Source organism: Leptonychotes weddellii, chromosome X, assembly GCF_054177405.1.
Source record: "Leptonychotes weddellii isolate Sample4059 chromosome X, ASM5417740v2, whole genome shotgun sequence".
In the NCBI taxonomy this organism is placed as follows: Eukaryota; Metazoa; Chordata; class Mammalia; order Carnivora; family Phocidae; genus Leptonychotes; species Leptonychotes weddellii.
This window is the reverse complement of record NC_138385.1, coordinates 1,117,679-1,143,332: the sequence shown is the minus strand read 5'-3', so window position 1 is coordinate 1,143,332 and position 25,654 is coordinate 1,117,679. Positions and strand designations below refer to the sequence as shown.

General features: G+C 63.7%; 1 protein-coding gene across 2 annotated transcripts; it reads right to left on the bottom strand.

Moving 5' to 3' along the window:
- Window positions 1-296: 296 nt before the first annotated feature.
- FLNA (filamin A) lies at window positions 297-25,654 on the bottom strand. 2 transcript variants are annotated; one of them, XM_081808028.1, is made up of 48 exons: window positions 25,497-25,654; window positions 21,964-22,451; window positions 18,697-18,945; window positions 18,500-18,597; window positions 18,239-18,386; window positions 17,599-17,717; window positions 17,433-17,510; window positions 17,172-17,334; window positions 16,876-17,076; window positions 16,220-16,357; window positions 16,011-16,134; window positions 15,781-15,917; window positions 15,502-15,695; window positions 15,229-15,342; window positions 14,996-15,139; window positions 14,206-14,329; window positions 13,956-14,116; window positions 13,780-13,870; window positions 13,522-13,691; window positions 13,136-13,253; window positions 12,776-13,038; window positions 11,986-12,583; window positions 11,718-11,891; window positions 11,473-11,635; window positions 11,234-11,394; window positions 10,974-11,144; window positions 10,437-10,560; window positions 10,188-10,344; window positions 9,379-9,568; window positions 9,200-9,223; window positions 6,686-6,933; window positions 6,493-6,588; window positions 6,226-6,328; window positions 5,999-6,139; window positions 5,779-5,907; window positions 5,414-5,587; window positions 5,156-5,317; window positions 4,858-5,061; window positions 4,628-4,780; window positions 4,413-4,535; window positions 4,025-4,291; window positions 3,740-3,877; window positions 3,445-3,560; window positions 2,787-2,919; window positions 1,869-2,045; window positions 1,471-1,689; window positions 1,183-1,383; window positions 297-803 (listed from the first exon to the last, which is right to left on the bottom strand). In XM_081808028.1, exons 2-48 carry the CDS (start codon window positions 22,334-22,336, stop codon window positions 616-618), a joined length of 7,941 nt encoding a protein of 2,646 aa, XP_081664154.1. In that variant the 5' UTR covers window positions 22,337-22,451; window positions 25,497-25,654; the 3' UTR covers window positions 297-615. The 2 variants fall into 2 exon arrangements, with proteins under 2 accessions (XP_081664154.1, XP_081664155.1); XM_081808029.1 differs by lacking the exon at window positions 9,200-9,223.

Here is a 25,654-nt window from a genome sequence, read left to right as displayed (position 1 = left end):
GGGTGGGGAAAAGCAGGAGCCCCTGGGTGCCGGGTCTGGAGATCTAGATGGCACCCTTGCAAGAAAGCTAGAGCCGGGCGCCTGGGTGGCTCAGTCGTTGGGCGTCTGCCTTCAGCTCGGGTCATGATCCTGGAGTCCCGGGATCGAGTCCCGCATTGGGCTCCCTGCTCGGCGGGAGGCCTGCTTCTCCCTCTCCCACTCCCCCTGCTTGTGTTCCCTCTCTCGCTGTGTCTCTGTCAAATAAATAAATAAAATCTTTAAAAAAAAAAAAAAAAAGAAAGAAAGCTAGAGCCACCTCAGGAGAATGGAAGCAGAACTTTATTCTTCTCGGCTAGGGAAGAGAACTAGCGGGTGGTTGTGCATAGTACCCCATCCCTCACCCCTCCCAGAACCAAAGAAGATAGGCAGAGCCACCAAAGGGCTACCTCTGCTCGCCTCTCTCCTTTACCCAAGTGGAGGCAGGTGAGTGCAACGCAGGGCTGGGGTGGCTGCAGTGATGGGGCGGCCAGGGCCGGCCGGGGCTCTGGGGCTGAGGAGACCAGGGGGCTGCTCAGGTTGGGGGATGGGTGTGGGGCACGTCTCATCCTGGGAGCTGCCAGCTGGCAGAGGCAGAACTCAGGGGACCAGGACACGGTAGGGGCTGCCTGGGATGTGCTCATCGCCCCACTTGACCACCAGCGTGTACTCTCCCTTGTCCTTGAGCAGGTAAGACACACTGTAGAGCCGGCTGCCCACATGCTTCACCAGGATCTCCTCGCAGGGTGTCCGGGGGCCATGCACCCCTACCAGCAGCATGTTGTTGCCTGGTGGGCAAGAGGCCTCAGTTCTAAGCCCCAAGTCTCCTCCCTTCAGCGGAGAATACGCTGACCCCTCTTTGTGTCTTCGTTTCCTCCCCATGCCGCCCCCATCTGTTGCGGGGTGACAGCCCTTCCTAAAGAGTTGCCAGCACCCTTGCTCCCTAGGCCAGTGTAGGAAAGTCCAGCTCCTCCCAAGCCACTTTCCTGAAGGGTAAAGATGGCAGGGAGCCCAGAGGGGAAGTGGCTTTAGAAGTGACCAGCATGCCCGCAAGGGCACTCCGGCCCCACCTAACCCCCTTCTTCCCATGTTCCCAGGCACTGGTCATCCCGTCTTCTCTCCGGCCTTGTCTTTTGGAGGGGCGGGGGCGGGGCCCGGGGCACCCACCTGCTTTGCTGCAGTCCACCGTGAAGCTGCTCTTTTGGCCCACGTAGGCCTTGCTCAGCCCCAGGCCCTTGGCCAGCACCTTGCTGGCATCAGTGGAACCTGCCAGGGCCCCATGCTGGGGGGCACTGGCAGTCTTGGTCAGGGAGTCCACAAACACGGACGATGTCTCATGGAGGCTGTGGTTGCTGACGAGACGGGGACCTGCAGGGCAGAGCTGGTTAGGGCGCTAAGAGATGGCCGGAGGGCAAGGCATTGGGCTGGGCACCAGCAGTCTGGTGCAAGACTCACCTGTGACTTTGGCCTTGAAGGGGCTGCCCCCAATGTGGTAGGGGCCACCATACTTGATGGAGATGAGGTAGCTGCCAGGTGCCATGGGAGTATAAGTGACACGGTAGCCCTCAGGGCACTCCTGGCAATCCATCTTCACCTTGGAGGGCCCATCGATGGTTACTGACAGGGCACCCGCTCCAGCGTTGCTCGTGTTCACGATAAACTCAGCTGGGCTCCCTGCGGGCGTGGGAGGTCAGGAAGAGCTGGCCTGGACTGTTGCCCCAGCCCGTGACTCCCACCCCCCACCCCCCGGCATAGCTTTGTCACCTCTGCACGCCTCCTGTTGTCACTGAGAACTTGGGGGAAGGGCCCCAGCAGCCGTGTCCACACACTGGAAGCTGCATCTGCTGACCTACCTGTGACCCCACCTTCTAGGCCAGCTCCATAGGCGGACACCAGGCCTGGGTCCCCTCCATGCCCAGGCTCCCCAACTCGGATCTTGAAGGGGCTCCCAGGAATGTGGGTGCCATTGAACTTGACGTCAATCAGGTAGACACCATTCTCCCGCGGGATGAAGCGTACAGCATACTTATCTGAGGAACAGAGGGGCACGCCGTGGGCCTGAGGTCCCTCCAAAACCGGGCAAGTGGCATCTGTGAGGAGGTTCCCCTGCCCACCGGTCCAGCAGGTCACTTCTTCCAGGGACCACCCTGGGCACACACAGCCCGCACCCCAGACCTCCTGAAGCCTGAGATGCCCAAGCAGCTCACTGTTGGTGCTCATTTGGACGGAAATCTACGAGCAAAACACTTGCCTTGCCTCTCTGCCTCCCTAAACAGGTTACCACGAAGGCCTTAGCCTCCGCATGTGAACAGGGGCACCGAGGCAACAGGAACTTGAGGTCACGTGGCTGTGGAGGGGCAGGACCAGCTGTGAGACTAGTGGAATCGGCTGAACTGGCTCTTCTCACCTCCAGGCTGCCTCAGACCTATCTGGTAAGTGCCAGCACGGCCCTGGCTAAGGAGTGGGCCAGCCCCGTGGCTAGACTTCGGGTGTCTCCTTCAGGAGACTGCATCGCACTGCCTGCAGCAGGCTTTCTCCTTCCTAGCAGCTGTGGCTTCTGAGCCAGAACCTCCCCGCCCCCCGGCCAAGGGCTTGGGTCACGAATGGGGGAAGGGTCGTCTGGCTGAGGGAGCCCCAGCGTTTGGGCCCTGCTTATGGAATCTGTACCTTCCTTTTGTACTCTGTCTGCTTCCAGCCAGCTGGGCAGGCCCGCTGCTCCCAGCAGGGCCAGGGAAGATGGGTGGGTGGCCCGGGCAGGGACAGGGCCTCACCTTGGTCGATCTCTGTGACATAGCACTCCTCCAGGGCTCCCGAGGGGCTGTGCACCTTAGCATCGATCGCCCCCTTGGCCCCATTCAGGCTGACTGCAAAAGAGGCTGGCTGGTTGACCTTTAGCCCTGACTCCTGGAAGCACAGCAGATGTTGTTAGACAGGGTGGCTGCGGCACGGGAGAGCAGGGCCCGAGCAGCAGGAAGGCCCCTGGGGTTACACTTACCCATCTGGCGTCCAATTTGGTTTAAAGAGGGAGAGCCACTGATTCTTGGGGACCGGTAAGCTACATGCACACGCCCCCACCCCCAGATCCACACTCTGCGATCATACACACAGGCAGCAGGAGCGGACGGCAGCCCTGCGCTGTGGGCAGCACTCAGCCCTGGCAGGCTATCCCTCTTTAAACCTCAGCCCTGTTCAAAGCCTTTAGACCTGAGACACGAGAAAAACTCCACACAGCGGCAGGGGTGCTTCTGCCAACCCCAAGCATGGGCTGCACCCGGCCAGAGCAGAGGCCCGGCAGCCAGAGCAGAGGCCCGGTGCCCCGAGCTGGGCTGGGCGGGTCCCTCGACACAGGGTCAAGGCCTGCTCTGTGCAGCGGCTCTGGTCTGGCCGGGCCCAGGAGCCCCAGGCAGGCGGTTTCTCTCAGTGCCTCACCTGAAGACTAGAAACAGTAAGGCGGCGGGCATCGCCAGACGGAGAAGCCACAGGTACTACGAAGGGGCTGTCGGGGATGTGTTCCTCGTTGAACTTGACCGAGACCTCGTAGTCACCTGGGCAGGGAGAGAGCACAGAGGGCATGCTGGAAGGCTCCTGTTTGTCCGTGTTTACACCTCCCACTTCCCACAAACAGCCCGGGTGGCCCTGGGACCTCAGGGTGGAAGGTGGGAGCAAGGTGGAGCTGTCCACACCCAGGGGCCACTTCCCCCGACCCCAGCCAAGCTCTCGGTACCTGGCTCCTGGACCACATAAGCCACACCGCAGGAGCCGTCCTTGCGGTCCTCAAAGGAGATCTCAGCCTTGCTGGGGCCCTCAACAGCAATGGCCAGGCCCCCAGCACCAGCTTCCCTGGTCCAGATGCTAAATTCAGCTGTGGGAAAACAGGGTGTCCTCAGAGAGGGCCGCTATTCCAGCTTCAGTCCCCTCCAAGCATGGCTGACGGCAACATGGCTGCTAACTACTTCCTCAAACCCACCCCAGCCCAGAAGAGCAAAAGCCTCGCAAGCAGCAGGCGTACCTGGCACTCCGGCTTCAGCCCTCTCCAGGCCAGGGCCTCCAGCACGGACTTTGTGGGCTCCCCCTTCCCCCAGGGGCCCCACAGTGAACTGGAAGGGGCTCCCAGGCACGTGCTGGCCCTTGTACTTGACGCTGACTGTGTGCATGCCCATCTCGGCAGGCACAAAGCGGATGCAGTAGGTGTGGTTCTCCCCTTCCACAATCTCGGCCTCGTGGCTCTTGCCTGATGGGCTGGTTACCTGGGCTGTCATGTCCTGGATGCTAATTTCTGCAGGTAGGGGGACAGCCTGGTGAGCAAGAGTCCTGCGCCCCACCCCTCTGCTTTGGGCCACCTGGGGCTGGTGCCCAGGACTCCCCACGGCCCCTCCCTGGCTCCCTACAGCTCCTACCAGGGATCTTCAGGCTGAGGTCGCAATGACTGCCAACATTGGCCACCGAAGGGGCCCGTCGCCGGCGTGTGATGCTCTCTTTCACCCGGCCCTCTCCTGTTACCTTCACAGAGAAGGGGCTGCCTGCAGGAAGAGAGCACAGCCCGCACATCGTACAGGTTACGTTTCTGCCGGCACAGGGGTGGGGGCAGCTCGGTCATGGTGACCACACTCACCAGGCACGTGCTGGTCAGCGAACTTGATGTTGATGATGTAGTTGCCAGGCTCTGTGGGGCAGTAGGTGACCCTGCATGTGCCATCCTCTAGGTCCTCTGTGTTGATGTCCACCTTGCTGGGGCCCTCAATGGACAAGCTAAGCCCGCCATAGCCTGTGGAAGGGACGCCGCTGAGCCAGGAGGGCCAAGCACAGGGCTCTTGCCCCAGCTGGTAGGCCACCACCACCTACCTGCATCACGGGTGTCAATGATAAACTCTGCAGGCTCAAACGTGTGGCCTTCATGGAGGCCCTGGCCTGAGACCCGCACGCGGCTGGCATCCCCAATCTCCGACTGGCTGATCACCACTGGGATGGGGCTGCTCGCCACGTGCTGGCCATTCTTCTTCACATGCACCAGGTGCTCCCCTGTCTCCTTGGGCACGAACGAGATCCCTGGGCACAGGGCGGGGCTGTCAGCTGGGGAAAGGCATGCCCTCCCCTCACAGCCTCCTTCCTTTCCAGAAGGCCCTGCCCCTCAACCTCTTACCCACGTGGCCATTGCGCAGTCGCTTCAGCAGACAGGGCTCCTCCCGGCCCGAGGGTGGCACGACCGTGGCTGTCAGCAGGCTGAGGTCCGTCTCGGAGATATTGATGGGGATGTCAGCAGCAGAGCCCACCTTCAGGTGGGACATGCGCATTGAGTCGTCACCTGCCAGGGGACAGTCACTTCATGTCCAGGTGCGGAGGGAGACTGTGCCCACCCTGCCACCTGCCCGCTTTTGTCAGTGCTCCCAGTGCCACCCACCTGTGACCCTGGCGGTGAAGGGGCTGCCCGGGATGTGCTGCTCGTTGTACTTGACCAGGATGCTGTAATCCCCAGGCAGCACGGGCAGGTAGGACACGCTGCAGGTCCCATCTTGGTTGTCAGTGCAGCTGATTTCTGCTTTGGATGGGCCCTCGATGGCCAGGGACAAGCCCCCTAGAGAGAGTCATGGGTGAGGATGGGAGCAGTGCGCTGGCGGGGAAAGAGACCCAGCAGGCAAGCAGAGGCCAGGGCGGCAGGGTGGGGAGCCGCATTCAGGGAGCATCTCCCTTGTGCCCAGCTTTCTACTGGATGAGGGCGGGCGTCCCTCAGCACGCAGGCAGGCTAAGAGTAGAGCTGCCGCTCACCCTCTCCCGCATCCTTGGTATTCACGGTGAAGACAGCAGGCTTGTTCACCACTCCATGGGTGAGGCCAGGCCCATAGGCTGTGACGTGGCCGCAGTTGACGTAATCCACATAGAACTGCAGGGGGCTTCCTGAAGCAGGAAAAGGGGCCATGTGGAATGGGGCCTGGTGTCACCTCCCCAGGCTCCCCGCCCCCCGAACTCAGGCCACTGCGAGGCGCACCTGGGATGTGCATGTGATCGTAGCGGATGTCCATCTCGTGCAGGCCAGCCTCACTGGGGGCATAGCGGACAGTCACGGTGCCGTCCTTGTTGTCGGTGATGGCTGGCTGTGCCACCTTGCCCGAGGGCATCCTCACCTCCCCTGCAGAGCAGTGGGGCCAGGGTCAGGGCACCTGCTGGCAAACCCTCGCCTCTCTGGCTCCCAAGCTCCTTCCTGTTCCCACTCACCCGTGATTTCGCCTTTCTTGATGGTGAAGGGGATGACAAGGTCGAAGGGCCTTAAGCTGGTCACATCCAGCCCATTGACACCCATTAGGGGTCTCTCTGGGGCCTGCAGTGGAGACAGAAGGCCCAAGTGAGGGGCCGTAGGAGGGGAGGGAGTCCCAGGGGTCCGTCCTCACACAGCAGGATGGGGCCTCACAGGACACCCCGCTGGCCAGCCCCCAAGTGTCCCCTCGGGCCAGGAGAGCCAGGACGAGGCAGCTGAGGCCGTACCCAGGTCTGCTGGCCACCCTGGGCATACGTGTAAGACGGGGCCAGTTGCTGAGGCCGAAGCGGGGGCTGTGCTGTGGGCTGATCCCCGGCTAGAGCCTGCAGAGCAACACAAAAGAGTTGCAGATTCTGGTGTCACACAGGGCAGGGACAGGGCAGGCTCCACCCAGACCCCTCAACCCTGGCCCCTCCTGACCGTCACTTGGAAAGGGCTGTTGGGCACGTGCTCGCCACCAAAGCGCACGCAGATGACATATTTGCCCGGCTGGGGGGCTGTGTAGAAGATGTCAAAGGTGCCATCCTCGTTCTCCACCACATCCACGTCCACCTCGGAGCCGTCGGGCGTGCACACGGTGCAGGTCACCTTCCCTTTGCCTGCTGCCTTGGTGTCAACAGTGATCACCGTCTCCTCCCCAATCTGGATGGTGGGGCCAATGCCAGCACCTGGTGGGGCAGGGCAGGTCCCCAAAGGGGGGGCCAGTGTGTGAGCTCGGCACTTGAGCTGCTCCCATCTGCCTGCCACCCGCCCAGGCTTCTTATTGCCACCACCAAGCGCAGCCAGGCCTCCCCCGCCCCCCGCCCCAAGCTGGATCGGTGAGTGGTTTCTCAGAAGGCAGGAAAGGTTCCCCTGAGCTGCCTCAAGCCAGGGAGTCCTGTCTTGGGGATAGCCCTACATGAGACAGGCCTGATGGGGGCACACAGGTGTCTGGGAGAAAGGAAGGGGCCCGGAGGCCCATGAGGCCGCCGCTACCGTCCGGACACGAGTGTTTGCCGCCACTTCCCCTGCCAACTTGGCCTCAGCCAGTGCTGTGGACCAATACCAGCACCCTGGCTGGGTGCACAGCAGCCTTCGTCCCTGCAGTCTGGCCCTGGACCCCAGTGCCGTGTGCAGATGCGGTGAGGCAGAGTCCTGCTGCAGCGTGGGGGGGGGGGGGTTGTGACAGTTGCCTCCCACCCCCCAGGCCTGAAGGCGAAACTGGAGTTTCCTGACAACTGAGAACACTCGCTCAACCGGAGGCTGGTGGGGAGGGGCGGCCGGGTGCGGCCCGGCGCAGGCAGGGAGCCGGGAGCGGGGAAGCAGGGAGGCCGCGGGGGGTTAGCGCCCAAGCAGCACGCACAGCAGGCGGGGGGCAGCACCAGGGGAAAGAGGGACGGGAGGCCCAAGCCACAGCCACCGCCACTAGGTTGCAAGGGCAGAGCAGCTGAGCAGCCTCTAGGGCCCCAGAGTGCCCGAGGGGAGGGGGGGGCAGTGACGTTATGGTTTGAGCTCAGCCGTGAAGGCCTGGGGGGCCGTGGGCTGCGAGGCCTGGCAGTGAGAGTGCTTGATGTGACCCACCGAGCCCACTCAAGGGCTGTTTAAGGGGCTTAAACCCCTGGCCGAGGGCTCCTGCGGTGCTAGGCTCCGTGCTGGCCTTCCATGGCTCACTTAAGCTCTAGACCTGGCCACCTGCTGCCCGCCCTGCCCTGGGAGGCTTCGCCTCACAGCCACACCTGTCCTGCCCAGCTCATGATCTGGACCACCGCCCAGTCGGCGGCTGCTCACTTGGCCCGCCCGGTGCCTAGTGCATCAGCGGGTCTTGGCTGCTCCGTCCTCAGACTACGCCTCCCAAGTTGGCTCCCCACTCAAGCCGCATCGCCACCAACCTGGTCCAAGCCACCACTATGACTGATCCAGAGGTGACTTCGGCTCCCCTACTGGGCTCTTTGCCTCCATTCTGCACACAGTGGCCAGGTAAACTGAGACCACTCCTTTGGCCAAGTCTTGGCCGTGCCCCTGTCCCCATGGCCCTGTTCCCCTGCCCTAGGCACACATGCCTGTCCTCTCAGATCCTGGAGCCTATTCTACCAAGCCATTGGGCCCTCGTCCCGAGACTCTAGCCACCCTCCAAATCCTGTCCTGGCCACCTCACCCAAGCTCCAGGCCTGCAGCCTCCAGAGGCTCCCAGGTCAACTGTCACCTCTTACTGGCGTCCCTGGTGTCCCTGGCTGGGGCTAGAGCTCCCCTCCCATGCCCAAGCAGGAGAACCTCCATGCCTAAATAACGTCACTGCTGGGGGAGGGGGGTGGGGGGCAGGGGGAGGGAGGGAGGCAGGGAGGGCGGGCAGGCCGCCGAGTGCACTTTGGGGCTCTGAGGCTGGGCTGGGCCCTGCCCTGCTACCCGCCCAAGCAGTCGGACGCTGCTGCTCTTGCACTACCCGCCCCACCCGCTCATGCAGTCCGAACCTCCCCCAGCCTGGGGCCCAGACGCCCCTGGGAGATGGGGATGGAGGTCTGTGGATCTGGCCAGGGCCGGGGGACTCCCACTGCTGAGGGGAGACCCCCTGTCCCCTCAGCCCGTGCAGGAGCCCTTGCCACGGAAGGAGGAAGTGAGAAGGCAGGGCCTGCTGCCCGCCCCCGGGGCTTCCCCAGGGTGCCAAGATCCCCAGACCCCAGAGCCCCCAGTGGGGTGCTTCTCAGGATGCACCTCACCCCAAAGCTCTCAGCTGCAACCCGACGTCTCAGATGGGGAAACGGAGGCCCAGAGAGAGGGAGGGCCGGAGCACTCACGCTCTGCTCTGGAGGCCTCCCTGGGCACTATCCCTCCAGCTTCCCCCCCTGTCCCTGCCAAGAGCTGCAGCTGGAACTGTCCTGGGAATCGGCACGGAAGAGGAAAAGGAAGCTGCCCTCTGGGCAGGAGGGGCATTGGGAGTGGCCCCAGCAAGCAGCTTACCTAGCCCGTGACCTCCGATTGACACTGAGGTGAGAGGGCAGAGAGCAAGGAGAAAGGTCAGGTGAGTCACTCAAGGGAGTGGCCCCCACTCCCACACGCCGCCCCAAGCAGCGAGCCCTTGCACACAGGCGCACCCCAGCCCCGTGCGGAGCGCCGCGGCCGCCGGCAGCCTGGCTCACCTGTGACCGTGCACTTGCTGGCGTCTCCGGTGGGCACGGCCCGGACGCGGTACGGGGAGAAGGGGATCTCGTCACCACCGTACTTGATCAGGATGGTGTAGCGGCCCGTCACGTCTGGCACATAAGCCACCGTGTACGTGCCATCGTGGTTGTCTTGGATGTGCGTCTTCTTGGGCTTGCCCTCAGGGTCCTATGCGGCAGAGCACAGCGGAGGCCCAGGGTTACCTCAGACCCTCAGGAGGAACAAACACCAGGGACCACGGCTGCAGGGACGGCCTCTGAGTCACTCAACCGCCCGGCGTCGTCAGTCCTTTCCTTGGCCACGGCCAGGATCCAGAAGGGAAGTCCCAAATGCCCCACGCGCATCCCCCCGCCCCCATGACAGGCAGGGGGCCGGGGAGGTTGGTGATGCCCATCCTGCTTTATCGCCATGACCACCTTGGCTCCCGGCCTCCGCCCCAGCGCCTGCTCCTGTGCTAGCGGGAGCTCCCCCTGGAAGATCAAGGTCCCGTCCTCCTACGTGACCCACGAGAACATTACAGGTGGGCCGGTTGAGGCACCAAGATCAGCAGTGAACAAGCGTGCACACGGGGAGGCCTGTGCCTGTCACCACCATCCTAGAGGCCTGGGACCTGGCCTCCCTGGCACAGCTCCTAAGGGAGACCACAGCCCCGGACTGGTCCACTCACCCTAGTCGCACACCCTATACCGCACGCCGCGTTGGCCTAGGCCCCTCTCGGCCCCCGCCTTCTCGGTGCCTGGAGCCGCAATCCGGCAGAGCCGGGCAGCCACCCCGGCAGCCAGCTCACCGTGATCTGCACAGCCAGCAGGCCCTCTCCCGCGTCCTTCGCATCAATGGTGAACTCCACGGGCAGGCTGGCGGGCACACCAGTAGTATTGAGCCCGGGGCCACTGGCCTTCACCTTGCTGGCATCATGCGTAGGCAGCACCTTGACCTTGAAGGGGCTGTTGGGCCGGGGTGATACAAGAATGGTCAGGAGGGCTTTTGGTGCTCAGCCCTGGTAACCTTCCCACAGGCAGGAGGCCCTGCCTCTTACCTGCGGGGCACCTCTTCCTCCCCGTACAGCACTGAGATGCTATAGGGCCCCTCCCGGCTGGGCACGTAGTTTACGGTCTGGGTGCCATCAGCGTTGTCCACGACGTCCACAGGCTCCACCAGGCCTGGTCCCAGTCCCAGAGAGAGACTCAGCCAGTTTCCCGGGTCCCCCAGCCCCACCATACTGGACCACCCAGCTCAGCCCCCACCCCAGGCCTAGACCTTGCTTTGCCCTCGCCTGCCCATCCCTAGGAATGGTCCTGAGCCCCTGTGACACCAGACACTAATCTGGGTGCCATCTTGGAGCCTTGCCCACCCTCCCTCCTGCCACATCTGCCCAGTGGCCAAGTCCCGTCTGTTCTACCTCCTGGTGGTCCTCTGTCCCTGGGCACTGGCTTCACTGTCACCCGAGGCTCCTCCATGAACTACCTGAATACCTGTCCCAACCTCTGAGCGCTGCGCCTCCGGTCTCCTGCGCTAGCCTCCCAAGAGGACTGTGCTCTCCTGACCGCCCACTCCCAGGCACATGAACACTCACCTTTGGGCCCCTGCACTTTGACCTGCAGTGGGGCCACGCCAGCCTTGCTCGTGTCTACTTGGAAGGACTGAGGGAGGTTGGCCCGGACCATGCCAGGGCTCAGGCCAGGCCCAGAGCACTTGACTTTGGATGCATCTGTCACATCATGCACGGGGACCTTGAAAGGACTGCCTGCGGAGGGAACACGGATGGCAGCTGTGTGCGAGAGCCGAGGGCTGGCAAATGGCCCCAGACCAGCCCTAGCTGCCTCGCCTCCTCACCTGGGACTTGGTGGCCACCGTAGGTGACGTTAAGGCTGTAGGTGCCAGCCTCGTAGGGGGTATACTCGACCGAACAGCTGCCGTCCTTGTTGTCCATGCAGGACATCTTGGCCTCGGAGGGGCCCTCGACAGCCAGGCCCAGGCCCCCAGTGCCAGCTCCCCTGGTCCAAATGGATAGCCCATTATTTCCTGCGGTCCCAAGGCCCATCGCAGCCCCTGCGTCTCAGGCACTTGCTCACCTGGTCTCCACGGTGAACTTGTTGGGCTTGTTGGTGGTGCCGCTTTGGATACCTGGCCCGTGGACACGCACTCGGGAAGGGTCACAGCCCTCGGTCACAGGCACCTGGAACGGGCTGCTGGGCACGGGGCTGCCATCATAGGTCACGTCCACGGAGTGGAGTCCTGGAGGAGGGCAGGCTGGCTCAGGAGGAGCCCAGGCTGCCCTGTGTCTCAAGGCCCGGCCCTTGGGAGCCCCAGCGCCTACCCTCCTCATACGGCGTGTACTCCACTTTGTAGGTGCCGTCGCCACAGTCCTGCACGTAGGTCTCGGTCAGGTTGCCCGAGGGGTTGGCCACACGAGCCTTGACGTGGGGCCCTCCGGTCTGAGTCAGAGCGCGGGCATCCACACTGAACTCAGTGGTAGCCTCTCGGAAGACACCTGCAGGGGCGGGCATGGGGAGGAGGCATGGGGCTCCAGGGGCCCGCGGGACGCTGGCTTCCCTCTGCCCCCAGGGGCCGCGGTGGGGCCTCACCTTGGCCCTCGATCCCAGGCCCATAGCACTGGATGCCCGACGTGTCTACCGCAGGCTCCACCTGCAGCTTGCTGGGGAAGTTGGGCACAGGCTGGCCACCGTACTTGATGGTGACAGTGTAGGCCCCAGGGCAAAGCGGGATGTAGGTGATGGTGTGCGTGCCATCACCGTGGTCCTGGATGTGCACCTCGGCCGGCAGCCCCGCCTCAGAGCAGATTTCGATGGTCAGCTCCGCGCTGCCTGCGCTTGAGCAGTCTACGTGGAACTGGCCCGCCTCCCCGGCCGTGGCCCGCTCCAAGCCGGGGCCTGAGCACTTGACTTTGGATGCGTCGAAGCAGGGAACCACGTGGGCCTTGAACGGGGAGCCGGGGATATGGGTATCAGCGAAGAGGATGTTGATGTTGTAGTCCCCGGGTTCGGTGGGCACATAGGACACAGAGCATGTGCCATCCCCGTTGTCCAGGCACTCAAGCTGGGCCTCGCAGGGGCCCTCCACTGTCAGGCCCAGGCCGCCCATGCCGGCACCCTTGGTGTCGATGGTGAAGCGCGCAGGGGAGCCCGCGCTGCCCCCCTGCAGCCCTGGCCCAAACGCCTTCACCTGAGGGAAGAGGGACAGGTCAGGAGCCAAACCCGTGTCACCTCCCTGAGCCCTGACCCCCAGCCTGACCTCCCGTCCACCTGCTCCCCCACCAGCTAGGGGTCTGGGCAGGGCCACTGGTCATGAGGACAAAAATGAGGACGGGGGAGGGTGAGCCTGGAGAAGATGGGGGGGCCCCCATACCCCAATTACCTTGCTAGGCTTGGTGGGGGGCAGGGCCTCCACAGGAAAGGGGCTGCCAGGCACAGGCACCCCGTCGTAAGTCACCTCGACCTCATAGGGCCCCTCCTCCCGGGGCACAAAGCGCACCACGCTGTTGTCAGCCCCCAGGCCTGGCTCCACCTTGCAGGGCACTACTGTGCCCGAGGGGCCCGTGATCTTGGATGCCACTTTGCCTTGGCCACCAGCACCCTTCGATTTGACTGTGAACTCCTGATCTTTGCCGACATCCACCTCTGTTGAGATGACAGAACCAGGGAGAGAACTATGGCATCCAGCCGAGGCGGCCCCTGGGGCATCCTCAGTGACTGGGACAGGGCTCTGGTTACTTACTCTCTCCCAGGCCAGACACCTTGATCTTGCTGAGGTCTAGGCTTGGAGACACCCCCACCGAGAAGGGGCTCTTGGGGATGGGATCCCCTCCGTAAGTGACATTGATGCCCACTGGACCCTAGAGAGGGCACAGAAAGGCAGAGTCAGGAGTCAGGACCTTGGTCCCCCCGGCCTGTGTCTTCCCCACTTGGGCACGGGGGGAGGGTGAGAGAAACACTGGCTTTGCTCTCCCGCCCCCAGCCTTCCAAGCTGGCTCTCTCCCAGCGGGGAATCGAGAGTGCGTGGGAAGCCCTCTGGAGCAGCCCACCTAGCCCACCACTCGAGGAAGCCCACACGCTCGGTAGGTTAGTTGAGGAGTGCAGCTGTTGGGAGGTCCGGGTAACTACCTGCTGCACGGGAGTGTACTTGACCGTGTAGGTGTTGTCGTGGTGGTCAATGATGTCCACATCGCGCACTGCGTCCCCCTTGGCCAGCCCTGAGAACTGGACGTCCAGCTTGCCTTTGCCAGCAGCTTTGGCATTGACCGTGAAGTGGGTGGGTTTGCCAAGCTCAACACCTGAGGAAACACGGTGGCCATGTAAGGGCACCTTGCCCCAGGCCTCCTTGTGGCCCCGACTGCCCCACAGGGTGCTGCTCATCCTCACCAGTGCGACTGAGGCCAGGGCCCTCAGCCTTCACCTTGCTGGCATCATGGGAGGGCTCCACCTTGACCCGGATGGGGCTGGTGGGCGTGGCCTGCAGGGGGTGGGAGGAGTAGGGCTCAGGGGACAGCAGTGCCCCCACACGCAGCACCGTTAGGGGCCGGGAGCACAGCACCCACCTGGTCAGCAAAGAGGACCATGATGGTGTAGCTGCCAGCCCCGCGCGGTGTGTACTTCACTGTGAAGGTGTCGTTGTCGTTACGGATGATGTCAAAGTCGATGTCGGCCTCAGTGGGGCCGACCACGCCAGGGGCACACTTGATGCCGATGCTGACGTCCCCTGCAGCGGGGGGTGGGAGCAGAGGCTGGGATCGCATCCGGACGCCTCGCCCGCTCGCCCACCTGCCTGGGGCAGGCCCTTGCCCTTACCCTGGCCGGCCTCGGTGCAATCCACAGTGAAGTAGGTTGGCTCATGAGCCTTGAGCCCTGTCTTGGCTACTCCTGGGCCATACACCTTGACCTTGTTCGGGTGGCTACCGGCTCCCACGTTTACCTGCAGGGCGCAGGGGCAAGTGCAAGGGCATGAGCAGCGTGGAGGAGGCCCAGGGCTTTTTCACGCATGGCCAACAGGCACACTAAATGGTACAGCCACCTCAGGAAGTAGTTTCGTGGTTCTTCAAATGATTAAACACCAAGTGGCCACCTGGCACAGCAAGCCTACCCCGAGGTACCGACACGCCGGGGAAGAGGAGATCGCTCATCCCCACAAGCGCTCGTCCTCGAACGTTCACGGTGGTGTTATTCACAGCGGCCAAACGGCGAAAAACCCATGGGGCCCATCCACACCACAGGCTATTCCTCGGGCGTGAAGAGGCGGGAAGCGTGGACTCGTGCTATGGTACGGGGGAGCCACGATGAAACGTGCTGCTGAGTGACAGCAACCCGATACGAAGGCCACGTACTGCGTGCACACGCATCCACGGCAGCCATCCGGAGTGGGCTTGCTCGGGCCTGGGGGAGGGGGCGTGCGGGGTAGAGGCTTTCTTTTCCGGATGACGAAGACAGCCTAACCTTTGGCTGTGATCCTTGCCGCACACCCCTGAATGTACTCAAAACCATCGAGTTGTACACCTGGGACGGGGGATCTGTACAGTCTGGGAGGTCTACCTAACGGAGCTGGATCGGGCACCCGAGGGAGATGGGCTACGGGGCTGCTCACCCGGAAGGGGCTGTTGGGAATGCTGACGCCGCCCCAGGACACCATGGCCGTGTGCTTCACCGGCTTCCTGGGCACGTACGAGCAGCTGTAAGTGCCATTGCCGTTGTCCTTGACTGCCGCCTCCACGGGGCATCCCTCGTTGTCCTGCGAAGTGGGCAAGGACGAGCAGACCGCTGATGAGGGCCCGGGCCTGGGCACCCGCGCACCAACCCCACCACGGGTGGGCACCCCACCTGGACTTGGACCCGGAGACTGGCCTTCCCACCATGCTTGGCGTCCACCGTGAACTCTGCCGGCTTATTGACAGCCACGCCCGTCTTCTCCAGTCCAGGCCCACGTGCCTTCACCTGATGAGAGATGCCCCCCCCCCCGATCTCAGGGGACCAAGTGCAAGGCCCCCAAGGACCCAGAGTGGCAGGAACACGCGGTTGGGGCCACCAGCACAGCCAGGCCTCCCCAAGTCCCCAGGCAGAGGCAGAAGGGGGCCGGCAGCACACGCCCTTTACCCTGTCTGGGTGGAAGTCCTGCGGCGCCTCGCGGATGTCGGCCATGAAGGGGCTGAGGCGGATGTCCTCGCTGTTGCACAGCACGTGCACGGCGTACTCGCCGGCCTCCTGGGGCCAGTAGCGCACGTCACAGGAGCCGTCGCCCTTGTCATCGCACTCGATCCTGGCCTGCGATGGGCCCTCCACCGAGAAGCCTGACAACGGCCGCCAGTCGCATGAGCACCCTGGGGCCTCACTGCCCCCTGCCCCCGGACGCCCGCGCCACGGCCTGCAGCTCACCCAAGGTGCCGACGTCATCCCCGATGGCCTCCACCACAAAGTCGGCCGACTTGCCCACGACTCCGCCTTCCAGCCCGGGGCCCCAGGCCCGCACCTTCTGGTTGCCGCACTCCGTGCCCACCTTCACCTCAAAGGGACTGTGAAGAGAGCCGCACAGGGGAGCGCTGAGGGCCCAGCACGGGGGGAGAAGCGTGCCGCCTGGGCTCTGAGGGCTCTGCCCGGGGCCTCACCTGCGCCCGATGTTCTGGCCACCCCACGTGATGGTGACAGTGTACGTGCCGGGGACCAGGGGGTAATACTCGAAGCCATAGACGCCATCCCCCAGGTCCTTCTGCTTCACACGCTCCTCGCCCTCTGCCCAAGACAAGGGAGGGCCTCAGGCCTGGCCAGCAGCAGTCCTGAGGCCGCCACCACCCATCCCAGCCGTGGCCCAACTTACTGGGCCCCTTCACAGTGACCTTCAGCTCTCCGCTGCCGGCGCCCTTTGTGTACACCTTGAAGTCCGCAGTCTCCTTCACCCGCATACCCTTGGGCTGGAGGCCACGGCCAACGGCACGGCAGGCGCCCGGGTTACAGGCTGCGGGGAAAGGGCCAGCTAAGCCACTGGGAGCTGGCACTGGGTGACCCCTACCCGTCCCTCCCACAGGGCTGGGCCGCCAGAATCTGGCGGTCCCTCGAAACGTGGTCCCACAAGACGGGTGAAGGACATGCAGGAAAGAACGATGACCCCAGGACCTGTAGGCCAGGCCTCCTCCCAGCAATTCCACACCAGCCGCCAGCAGCCCCCCGCCCCCCGCCCAGCCCGCCCCCTCCCAGAGGAAGACAGATCCAAGTACCGTGGACCCCGTGGGCAGAGCAGAGAGCAGCAGGTTTCTAAACAGCTGGAGCGAGCTCTTCTGAAGGTGAAAGCGTGGAGAAGAGAGACGGAGAAGGGCGAGAGGAGGAGGAGGAAGGGCCCCAGCAGGGGAGGAAAGAGAGCCCAGACAGTGGAAGCATAGAGGCCCAGGGTGCCGGGGCTAGGGCTGGAGTGAGTCTCGCCCGGAGGGAGGCCCAGTCTACAGCGCCCCCACTTGGGGGCGGCTGGGACCGGCCTACCTTGGCCAACAGTGACAGTGTAGGGGCTTCGAGGGACGGGCACGCCGGCAAAGGTGACGTGCACCGTGTGGACGCCCTCCGCGGTGGGCTGGTAGCTGCAGCGGTACGTGCTGTCGCCCCGGGCCTCCAGCTGAGGCTCCACGGTGCCCTTCTGGCCCGCAGGGTCCTGGATCACAACTTCCACCTCGCCCGTGCCAGCCCCTGCCACAGCGTAACCACAGCTTAGCTCCCGGCCCGCTGCCGGCCCCCCGCCGCTCTCCCCTCACACCTGCCAGCCTCAGCAGCGCCCTCCTCACCTGCTGTGAAGATCTCAAAGTAGGTGGTCTTGTTGGCGATGTTGCCACTGGGCTCCAGGCCAGGGCCCTGGGCGGTCACTTTGCTCGCATCACCCTGGGACTTGTCCACATACACCTCGAAGGGACTCTTGGCGATATGCTGACCGGCAAAGAGCACGGTGACCTGTGCCCAGGAGGGGCAGACCGTGAGGGCAGGGGCAGGGCCTTCCAGCCACCGCCTCCCCCACCAGCCTCCCCTCGGGCTGAGGGCTGAGGGCTCACCTTGTGAGTCCCCGTCACTTCGGGGACGTACCAGACAGAGAAGGTACGGTTCTTGTCATTATTGGCAGTCACCTTTGCCTGTGGCGGGAAGGAGCACATGAGGCCCTGCTCTGAACGGAGGCACCGCCGTGCCGTGCCCTGCCCGCCTGCTTGACGGTGGCCCTACCTCTTCCTGGTGGCCGGCTGGGTCCTCCACGTACACCAGCACCTCTCCCTGGCCAGCACTTCTGGTCTCCACAGTGAATTCCGCGCGCTTCTTCACCATGTTGCCTGTGGGCTCGATGCCTGCCAGGCAGGGTCCGGGAGCTCTGAGCCGGCCCGTAGGGCTGCCTCCTCACCCCAGCGCACCTCCCCCTTCGGGCCCAGCGTCTTTCCCTGCCGTCACCCCGTCGGGAATGCTCTGAACCGGGCGAACTGATGGCAGGCAAACCCTGGCCCAGCACACAGAGCCTGGCCTCGTGCCCCAGCTTCATTCTTGCTGTGGGACAGGCCTGGGTCTGTTTTCTGGCACTCTCGCTCGGGTTTGCCTGAGCCCTAGCTCCTGTGCGATACCCTGGCTGGGTTTTGTCTCTGTTGAGTCACGCGGCCGGGTCGTGCCTCCCTGACCACACTCCACCTTGTGGTGACGCCTCGGGGGGGGGGAACTTCTAGCCAAGTGGCCAGTTTTGACTAGCCCTGACCCATTCGTTTGACTCGGAAGGGGCATTTGATAACCTAGCCCCCATGTAACCGAAGAGTTCCCAAGACCTCCAAGTCCTGCAGGGATGAGGTCAGCACGCAGAGCATCCCCTGCCCGACTTCCTCACCTGGCCCATAGGCTCGGGCTTTCTTTGGGTTTAGTTTGGGCCGCAGGGGAGCTCCTGGCTTCAGCTTGGCCTTGGGGAACTGGGACAGGTAGGTCATGACGGAGTGCTCGTCCACATTGGGATCCACGATTTCCTCGGGTGTGATCACCTATCACAGATGGCAGACAGAAGCCATGTGACCTCCAAGCGTCAAGTCCCTGGCATGTGACACATCTCCCCACGGGGACCACAAGCCCCCAGATGGTCGCAGGCAGGGGGTACCTGAGGGATGCCCAGCCAATCATCAGCCTGCTGCATGGCCTCCCTCGCGTTGTTCACGGGCTTGCTGGCATCCCAGGAGTCCCAGTCAGGGCATAGGCCTGCGGCACAAGGAAGGCTGTGAGTTGGAGGGAGGTGCCCCCAGGGCCCCCTGGCAGGCTGTCTCCTCCACCCCGCCCCCCCACTCCCTCACCCCTCACCTGGGGCACAGCTGTCGACGAGGGCACCCAGGGCCCTGCCGCTCTGCCAGTCCCGGCTGAAGTTGGTGATGGGCAGCTGTGGCAGCTTATTCTGAATCCAGCCCAGGAGCCGCTGCTTGGGCGTCTGCTTCTTGGCTTCCTCATCCTCCTCCTCATCCCACATGGGCATGGAGATGGAGTAGTGCAGGATCAGGGTCCAGATGAGGCCCAAGATCAGCTTCAGGTTCCCATCCACGATGGCCTTGCTGTCTGTGAGGAAAGCGAGTGGCAGCGCTGAGCAGGCAGGGGCCCGAGTGCGCACGCATGCAGCCTCAGGCCACTCCCAGGCAGCAGAGTGTGGCAGCAAGGGGTCCCTGGGGAGGAGGCCGAGGCTCCCTGAGGGGGTGGCATGCGGGTCCTGCCCTCTCTGCTCAGGGTCTCTGTAGGGGGTAAAGGAGATGAAAGAGACTTCTGGGGAGGGGGGAGACGCCCCACATTGACACGTGGTGACGATACAGCTCAATGAGGAGTGTTGCTGGAAGCCCTTTGGACGGTGGGGCGGGGGGCGGCAGAGGAAGGACAGACAACAGACCCAGGCTGCAGACAGGGCCCAGGGCGGCCTCTGGAGGGGCCCTTCCCCCAAAGGTGCTTTGCAGCTGCCCAGCTCCAGGGGGTCTCCAGGGAATTGGGCAGGAGGAGCAGTGTGGCCCCAGCAGGCCGAGATAGGAGACCCCTGACCTGACCCTGGAGGGGAGGGGGGATGGGGCCGGGGTGGAGGAAGAGGAAGGCTGGCCAGTGGGGCAGTTGGGAAAGAAAACTGTTGCCTCAGGGTGGGCGGGTGGGCCCAGGGCCGCAGCAGGCAGGGGAAGTAGAGGCGTTGGGCAAGGACCCTTTGAGTGGAGGATGTGAGCCCCACCCCCACTTCCTCGGTTTGCCCCCACCCTCCACAGACCCAAACTGGGAGCAGGCCTGGGGAGGGTGGGGGTGAGGACAAAGGAGCCAGTGGTTGAGCTGCGTGCCAGCCAGGGTGATGGGCAGGACACATTCCAGAGACCCCCTCAGCCAGCAAGGAGAAAGGCAGAACTGATGAGCCTGGGCGGGGCACCCAGGGCCCCAGCTTGGGAGCTGGGGTGGCAGAAGCCATGGGTGGGGTCCCTGAGTCCTGCTGCCTCAGCAGAGCTCGCCCGCCGCCTGCCCTCCTCACCACCTAACGGGGCACTGGGCCTCAGGCGGGTGGCTGCCAAGCTCACCACAGGGGAAGTGGTTAGGGCGGGCACCTAGCGCCCTGTCACCATGGCAACCCCTCCAGGCTCTGGGCCCCACCCAAGGCACTTCTGGGTCGCAGCTTCCTAAGGGTGGGGCCCTGAAAAGGGGAGGGCTTTCTAAGAACCACTGGAGTCCTGCACCCCCCCACCCCCCACCCCCGTCAAAATCAAGAGAAAATACTTGTCTGATGAGTCAACTCGAGGGTGGGAAGAAGGGGATGGACACCACCAAAAGGGCCATCAATGGTAGGCAGCCTGAATCCAGCAGGCAGGACCTCGAGGACTGGCTGAGCCACTCAAAGCAGAGCAGCCTCCCCGCTCCCAGACTGCGGCTGGTCCCAAGCTCTGCACTACTGCCTTGCGCTGTCCCCAAATAGCAGGCGGGGCTGGTAGAGAAGGGGCCTCAGGCTAGAGGTGATTGGAAGGTTCAGAGAAGACCAAGGGCACAGGACCAGCCAGAGAGCTTCCTAGTAGGCCCCCTCCTCCAGAGTCCTACTGTGACTTGGGACACACAAGGCCAAGCTCATCAGCCTGAGTGGGTTGGGCTGGGCCCTCCCCCTGGTCCACAGGAGGCCAGCCTAAGCCCTCCTCATCCCCCTGACAAAAGAGGGAGGGAAGAGAACCAGGGCCCCGGGTTGGGAGACAGCCTGGTTGGATGGCCCCGCCCCATCCCACCCCCTTTCCCCAGCCCCCGGGCTAGCCTGCCCCCTCCCTCCCCTAATCACTGCTGCTTTCCAACATTTTTTTGCCTTATATGGCAAAGCTCTGGGAACTAGGCCTGCTCCAGCCAGCTCACTAGAGGAGGAGTAGAAGGGAGGAGGGAGGAGGAGACCCCCCCTAGACAGCTGGGGTGTGGCCTGCCTCCCCACATCCGGTTGCCCCCCCACCCAAGACTCAGAGATGACTCAGCTTGGCTAGACTGAGGCTGGGACTGAGGGGTGGGCCTCAGCCTCAACTGGCATTCCAAAGAAAGAGGTGGGACCCTGGAGACCTGCCCTCTGAGTGGCTGGGGGCGCCTGAGTCCTGTGTCCCTCAGACTCGCAGGCTCAGCAAGGCTCATGGCTTTAGGGACAACTGGAAGAACTGTAAAGAAAAGAAAGCGCTCCTCCTCCCGCGGGAACACACTACCCCCGAGTCACCAGTTCCGGTGCAGGTCCCTGAATGGCCTGCATCTTGAGAAGAGCCTGGGATGCTGCAGTAGGTCCAGTCAATGCCAACCTCACCAGCCCAGTGACACGGACACTGGGTTGGCGGTGAGCCCAGTGCACGCTGGAGTACCTCCCAACCAGCTCGTGCATTCTAGATGCAGAAAAGCAAGTCCTACATGGAAGCAAGAGTTTGACCCAAGCTCAACAGTAACTTGGTGTTTAAGTGGACTACAAACCAGCTCCCTTCAGTGGCCACCTCATCTCAAGTACCCTTTTCCTAGCTATGGTCCTCTCTGGCCAGAAGTTTCTCGAGGGGAGATCTAAACTGGGGGTTGGAGCCATCTCCAGTGGAAGGACCCATCTCCCAGGGCCCAAAACAGCCAAGAGCCCTAGACAATGGGACTCACAAGCTCCAACACCCCGTTTAGGAACTACAGGAGCGCCTGAAGGCCAGAGAGCCCTTCCCAAACTGCTGAAGGGAGTGGGGTGGGTGGAGAGCTCGGGACTTCCCCCTCCTCAAGGATGGGGCACTGGGCGCAGGGCCAGAGCCTGGCCAGTGCCCGCCTTCCGCAGGCCCTCTCCCACGGCGGGTGCAGTGGCGGGGGCGCGGCCTGCGGAGGATGTGAGCTCAGCCTGGGCGCGGGCCAGCCGGGGTGCGGCGGGCGGGGGCGCGTAGCGGTCTGCACGCCCGGCCAGCCTGCCAGCGCGCCTTTGTTCTCGAGGCCTGCGTGTTGGAGCCTGGCGGCCCTGGGGGCAGCGCGGGGGCTGGGGGGACGTAGCTGGGAGGGGCTGGCCCAGGAGAGAGGGGAGGATGCGTGGAGCCCCCGCCCTCAACCTCGACCTCCCCGTGCCACGGGAGCGACCCACGCCCTCACCGATGGACACGAGCTTGATGCTCTCACGGTCCAGGAACTCGAGCGCCACGGACACGTTCTCGAGCTGCATCTGGCGGAAGGTGGGCCTCTGGTTGTGCTTGCGGTGCATCTTCTTCTGGCTGAGCACCTCCAGCAGCGCGATGAGCCGCAGCCCATCGCTCAGGTCCGTCTGCAGGTTGGCGATGCGCTTGCTCACGCACTTCAGGTGCTCGTTGCACCAGCGCGTGAACGTGTTCTGCTGGATCTTCTTCCACGGCGCGTCCTCTGCCAGGTCCTTCTCGGTGGCTGGCATCTCGGCGTCTCGCGCGTCGGCACCGCCGCCCGGAGCCGCGCCTGCCGCGCTCTGGCCCGCCCGGGAGTGGGAGCTACTCATTTTGAGACGCGAGGAGCTGAGGGGCGGTGCTGCCGCCTAGGCGAGGGGACGGCCCTTTAATTAAAGTTGCAGGCACCTCCGCGCTCACAGGGCGAGGCAGGCAGCGGGGATTGTGCTGCGGAGAGAACGAGCCCTTTAAATGCGGGCGGGGGGGGGGCGGCCGCGCCGGTTCAGGGAGGGCGGAGCCACAGTGGGGCGGGGTTGTGGGTGGGGCTTCGGGCCGCACCCGCCCCGCCCCGCCCCGCCCGTCGGAATGCCCCCCTCAGCCCCCAGTCCTGGCAGTTCGGACCCAACCCCAAGGCTCCGGGGAGGGTCGTTGGGCCCTGAATGGGTCAAGGCGCACCCTAGCCCCGTGGCCTTGCACCAGCACTGCAGGAAATGCTGCAGCAAGGAAAGGCTGAGCAGCCTCTGGCGCTGGACCACTTGGCCTCCAGCAGGCACGCCATAGAAGGGACTTTCCTTCTCCAAGGCCCCTGCGGAGGAGTGGGGGGTGTTGTTCCTGGTCCCTGAGTCACGTGGTCTCCGACTCGTCCCCGCAGCCCCAGCAGCCCCAGCAGCCCCCGCCGCCCTCTCCCTACCCCGGACTCCTGCGCCTGGGGCTCCCCGGCCGCACCCTGGCCGGCCGCCCCTGCCGCAGCGGGAAGGGACCCGACCCCAAGAGCGGGCCCTTGGAGAGCGCGGCTCCCAGGCCCGGCGCCGCCGCGAGCGAGCGCTTTGCGCGCGTGCCCCATGCCAGGGAAGCAGCCGCCTCAGACCCCCGGTGCCAGGCCCGCCTTCCCGCTCTACACGGCCCTGGCCTGCGCACCTGCGCCCGCCTGCGCCCGCCATCCCACCGGTCCCCACCGCCTCCCTCCCTCCCCACTCCACCCGGGAAGAAATGGGGCACTGGGCCAGGAGGCCGCCAGCACTCCAGGAGCAAGCAGTCTTGCAAGGGACTGGGCGTGCCAATGGGCACTGGCAGAGGGCCCAGTGAGGCGTGCAGACAGCGAGTGTGTGCCTGACCCACCATGCCATCCACCCGGGGTGCTGGGGGTTTCCTCTCCTGTTGCAGTGCCTCCCCCAATGGCCCCAGGAGGCAGCCTGGCAGGGGGCGCGGGAGAGGGAGTCTTCCAGACCCAGAGGGCCTGCTCAGGAGTTCCAGTAAGGCTTGGCAGGCTCTGAGTACTTGGGTCTGGGTGGGCTTCAAGGACCCGTGGCAGTGCAGAGGGGGCCCCGAAGGACAGGGGTCCAGGATACTGATGTGGGTGAACCATGGGAGGTTGCAAGGGCAATGGGGAGCTATTCACTCAAAATCAAGTTTCTGGTAGATAACTCTGGAGACAGTGGGGAGGCTGCTGTGGGGAGACCAACCAGCAAAGGCACAGAGAGGCAAGAGGCGTGTTGGGGACGCTCACTGCCACCCTCTTCAGTCAAGAAAAGTCAGCCTACCAGGGCTTCATCCCAAGTGGACTCAGTCCTCCCAGTCCTATTTACCTCCCCTCTGCAGGATGTTCCCTTCTTTACGTCTTTCGAGGAAGGCATGTCTCTTTCTTCTACTTGCTTGTTAGATTGAACTTGAGACTAGCAGTAAATTATCTAATAAAGACCAGTGGAAGAGGCAGCCCCGGCCGGGTCAGCCAGCATGTCATGCCCAAATATGGCTGACTCTGCAGTAGCCCTGGGCGTCTGCATTACCCACAGTGGGGCTGCAGTTCCAGTCAGCATCTCCCCTGCCCTCCAGCATGCTTACTTTGGGGCTGCCTGTCACCCCATTGGTTTTTCCAGTCTGAGGCCCACCTCGTGTGCACTCTTCCCCCTCCTGACCACTTTCAGACACACCTGCACAAAACACACAATGGTGTCTGGGAACTGGGGTGGAAATGGGAGCAGGAGCCATAAAGAGGGAACCCACACGGACCTCTCCCTACACAGGACCCATTCAGGACGAAATGAGATTTCTGGTCCGTCCCCCTGCCCCACTGGAAAGCAAGTTCCCAAGGACAGACAGAATTACAGTAAGAACTGATTTTCTCTTCACTAAAGTGCCATTGACTGGGTCATCTGTGTTCCTTCAGTAACCTTCAGAAACCAGGGACACTAAGTCACAGTAACTGATCAGTAGTCAGCCCCAGCAGAAAGGGGGACAGAAGCTGGGTATCCTGGCTTCCAGTCCTAGGCTTTCCCTATTTGGGGGCGACAAGGTAGGTGGGTGTAGAGGGGTTTTGTCCCCAAGAAACATAGTATGGCCACCAGATGGCGCCCCATCCCAAAGCCCCCAGATCGGGCAGTCCTTGGAAACCAAAATCCAGCTCTTTCATATTTTCCCTTATTTGGAGTAGATTCTTGGATGTTAGACACACCCCGCCCCCCACCCCACCCCGGGCCCTCAGACCCCAGGCCAGGCCTCCTACAGGGGCGCTTCGGCTGGTGAAGAAAGCTGCAAAATGGCACGGTGAGAAGAGACCTGGTCTGGAAGGGCAAGTCCAGGTGCAGCAGGTGAGGACACTGATTTCCTGAGCTTCCACCCTGACCGTGTGGCCTGGAGCACATGCAGGTGGACCTGCCAGTGGACTTCACCTACTTTTCCGGGACCCAGCTGGCAAGGGAATCTGGAGATGTTGCTGCTCTCATCCTGACTGGCGGTGAACATCCAGCTCGGAGCCAACCTGGGACAGGGCCCAGCCGCGGAATCTGGCCCATAGGAGGAGCCCCTAGCCTTCGGTGCCTGGCCACACCCCTGCCCCAGCCCCCATGGAGCGCAACAGCCCCGGAACCAGCTCCCCCGCGCCCAAGGCAGCTGGTGCCAGCGAGGAACCCACTGCTGCCTTTCCAGGGGCCATACTGGCGGCAAATTGTCCTTCTTCTAGGTGGCCACTCACTCTCAGCCCACACACTGTCCTGCTGTCGGGGGCCCTTCTTCCCCAGACGATAATGCAGTGGCCAGCACACTGAGTGCCCACTTGGCCCATGTCCTGCCAAACACTCAAGGCACCCTCTCTCTGAGGGACCCCTGTGGCCTAGGGCTCCCACCACCCTGGGCACAGATACACACTCGCAAGTAAACTAGGGAAGGCAGCCCCTGGGCACCGCACTCCCAAGTTCGTGAGTCCCAGCTGCTCCTTCGTCACCCCGGTTCCCAGTCCGCAAGCTGCGCGGTGACCGTCTCGCGCGGAGGCCTCACCTGCTGTCCCTGCGGGCGGCCCGCGACTGCGGGGGTGGCGCCGGATTCGCCTTTGCGCCCGCGCCCGGCGCCTCGGGGTTCCGCTGGCGTCCGCTGAGCGCCGCGCGCCTCCACGCGAATGGGCCACCGCTGCCCGCCTTCTTTTTGGCCGCACCCCC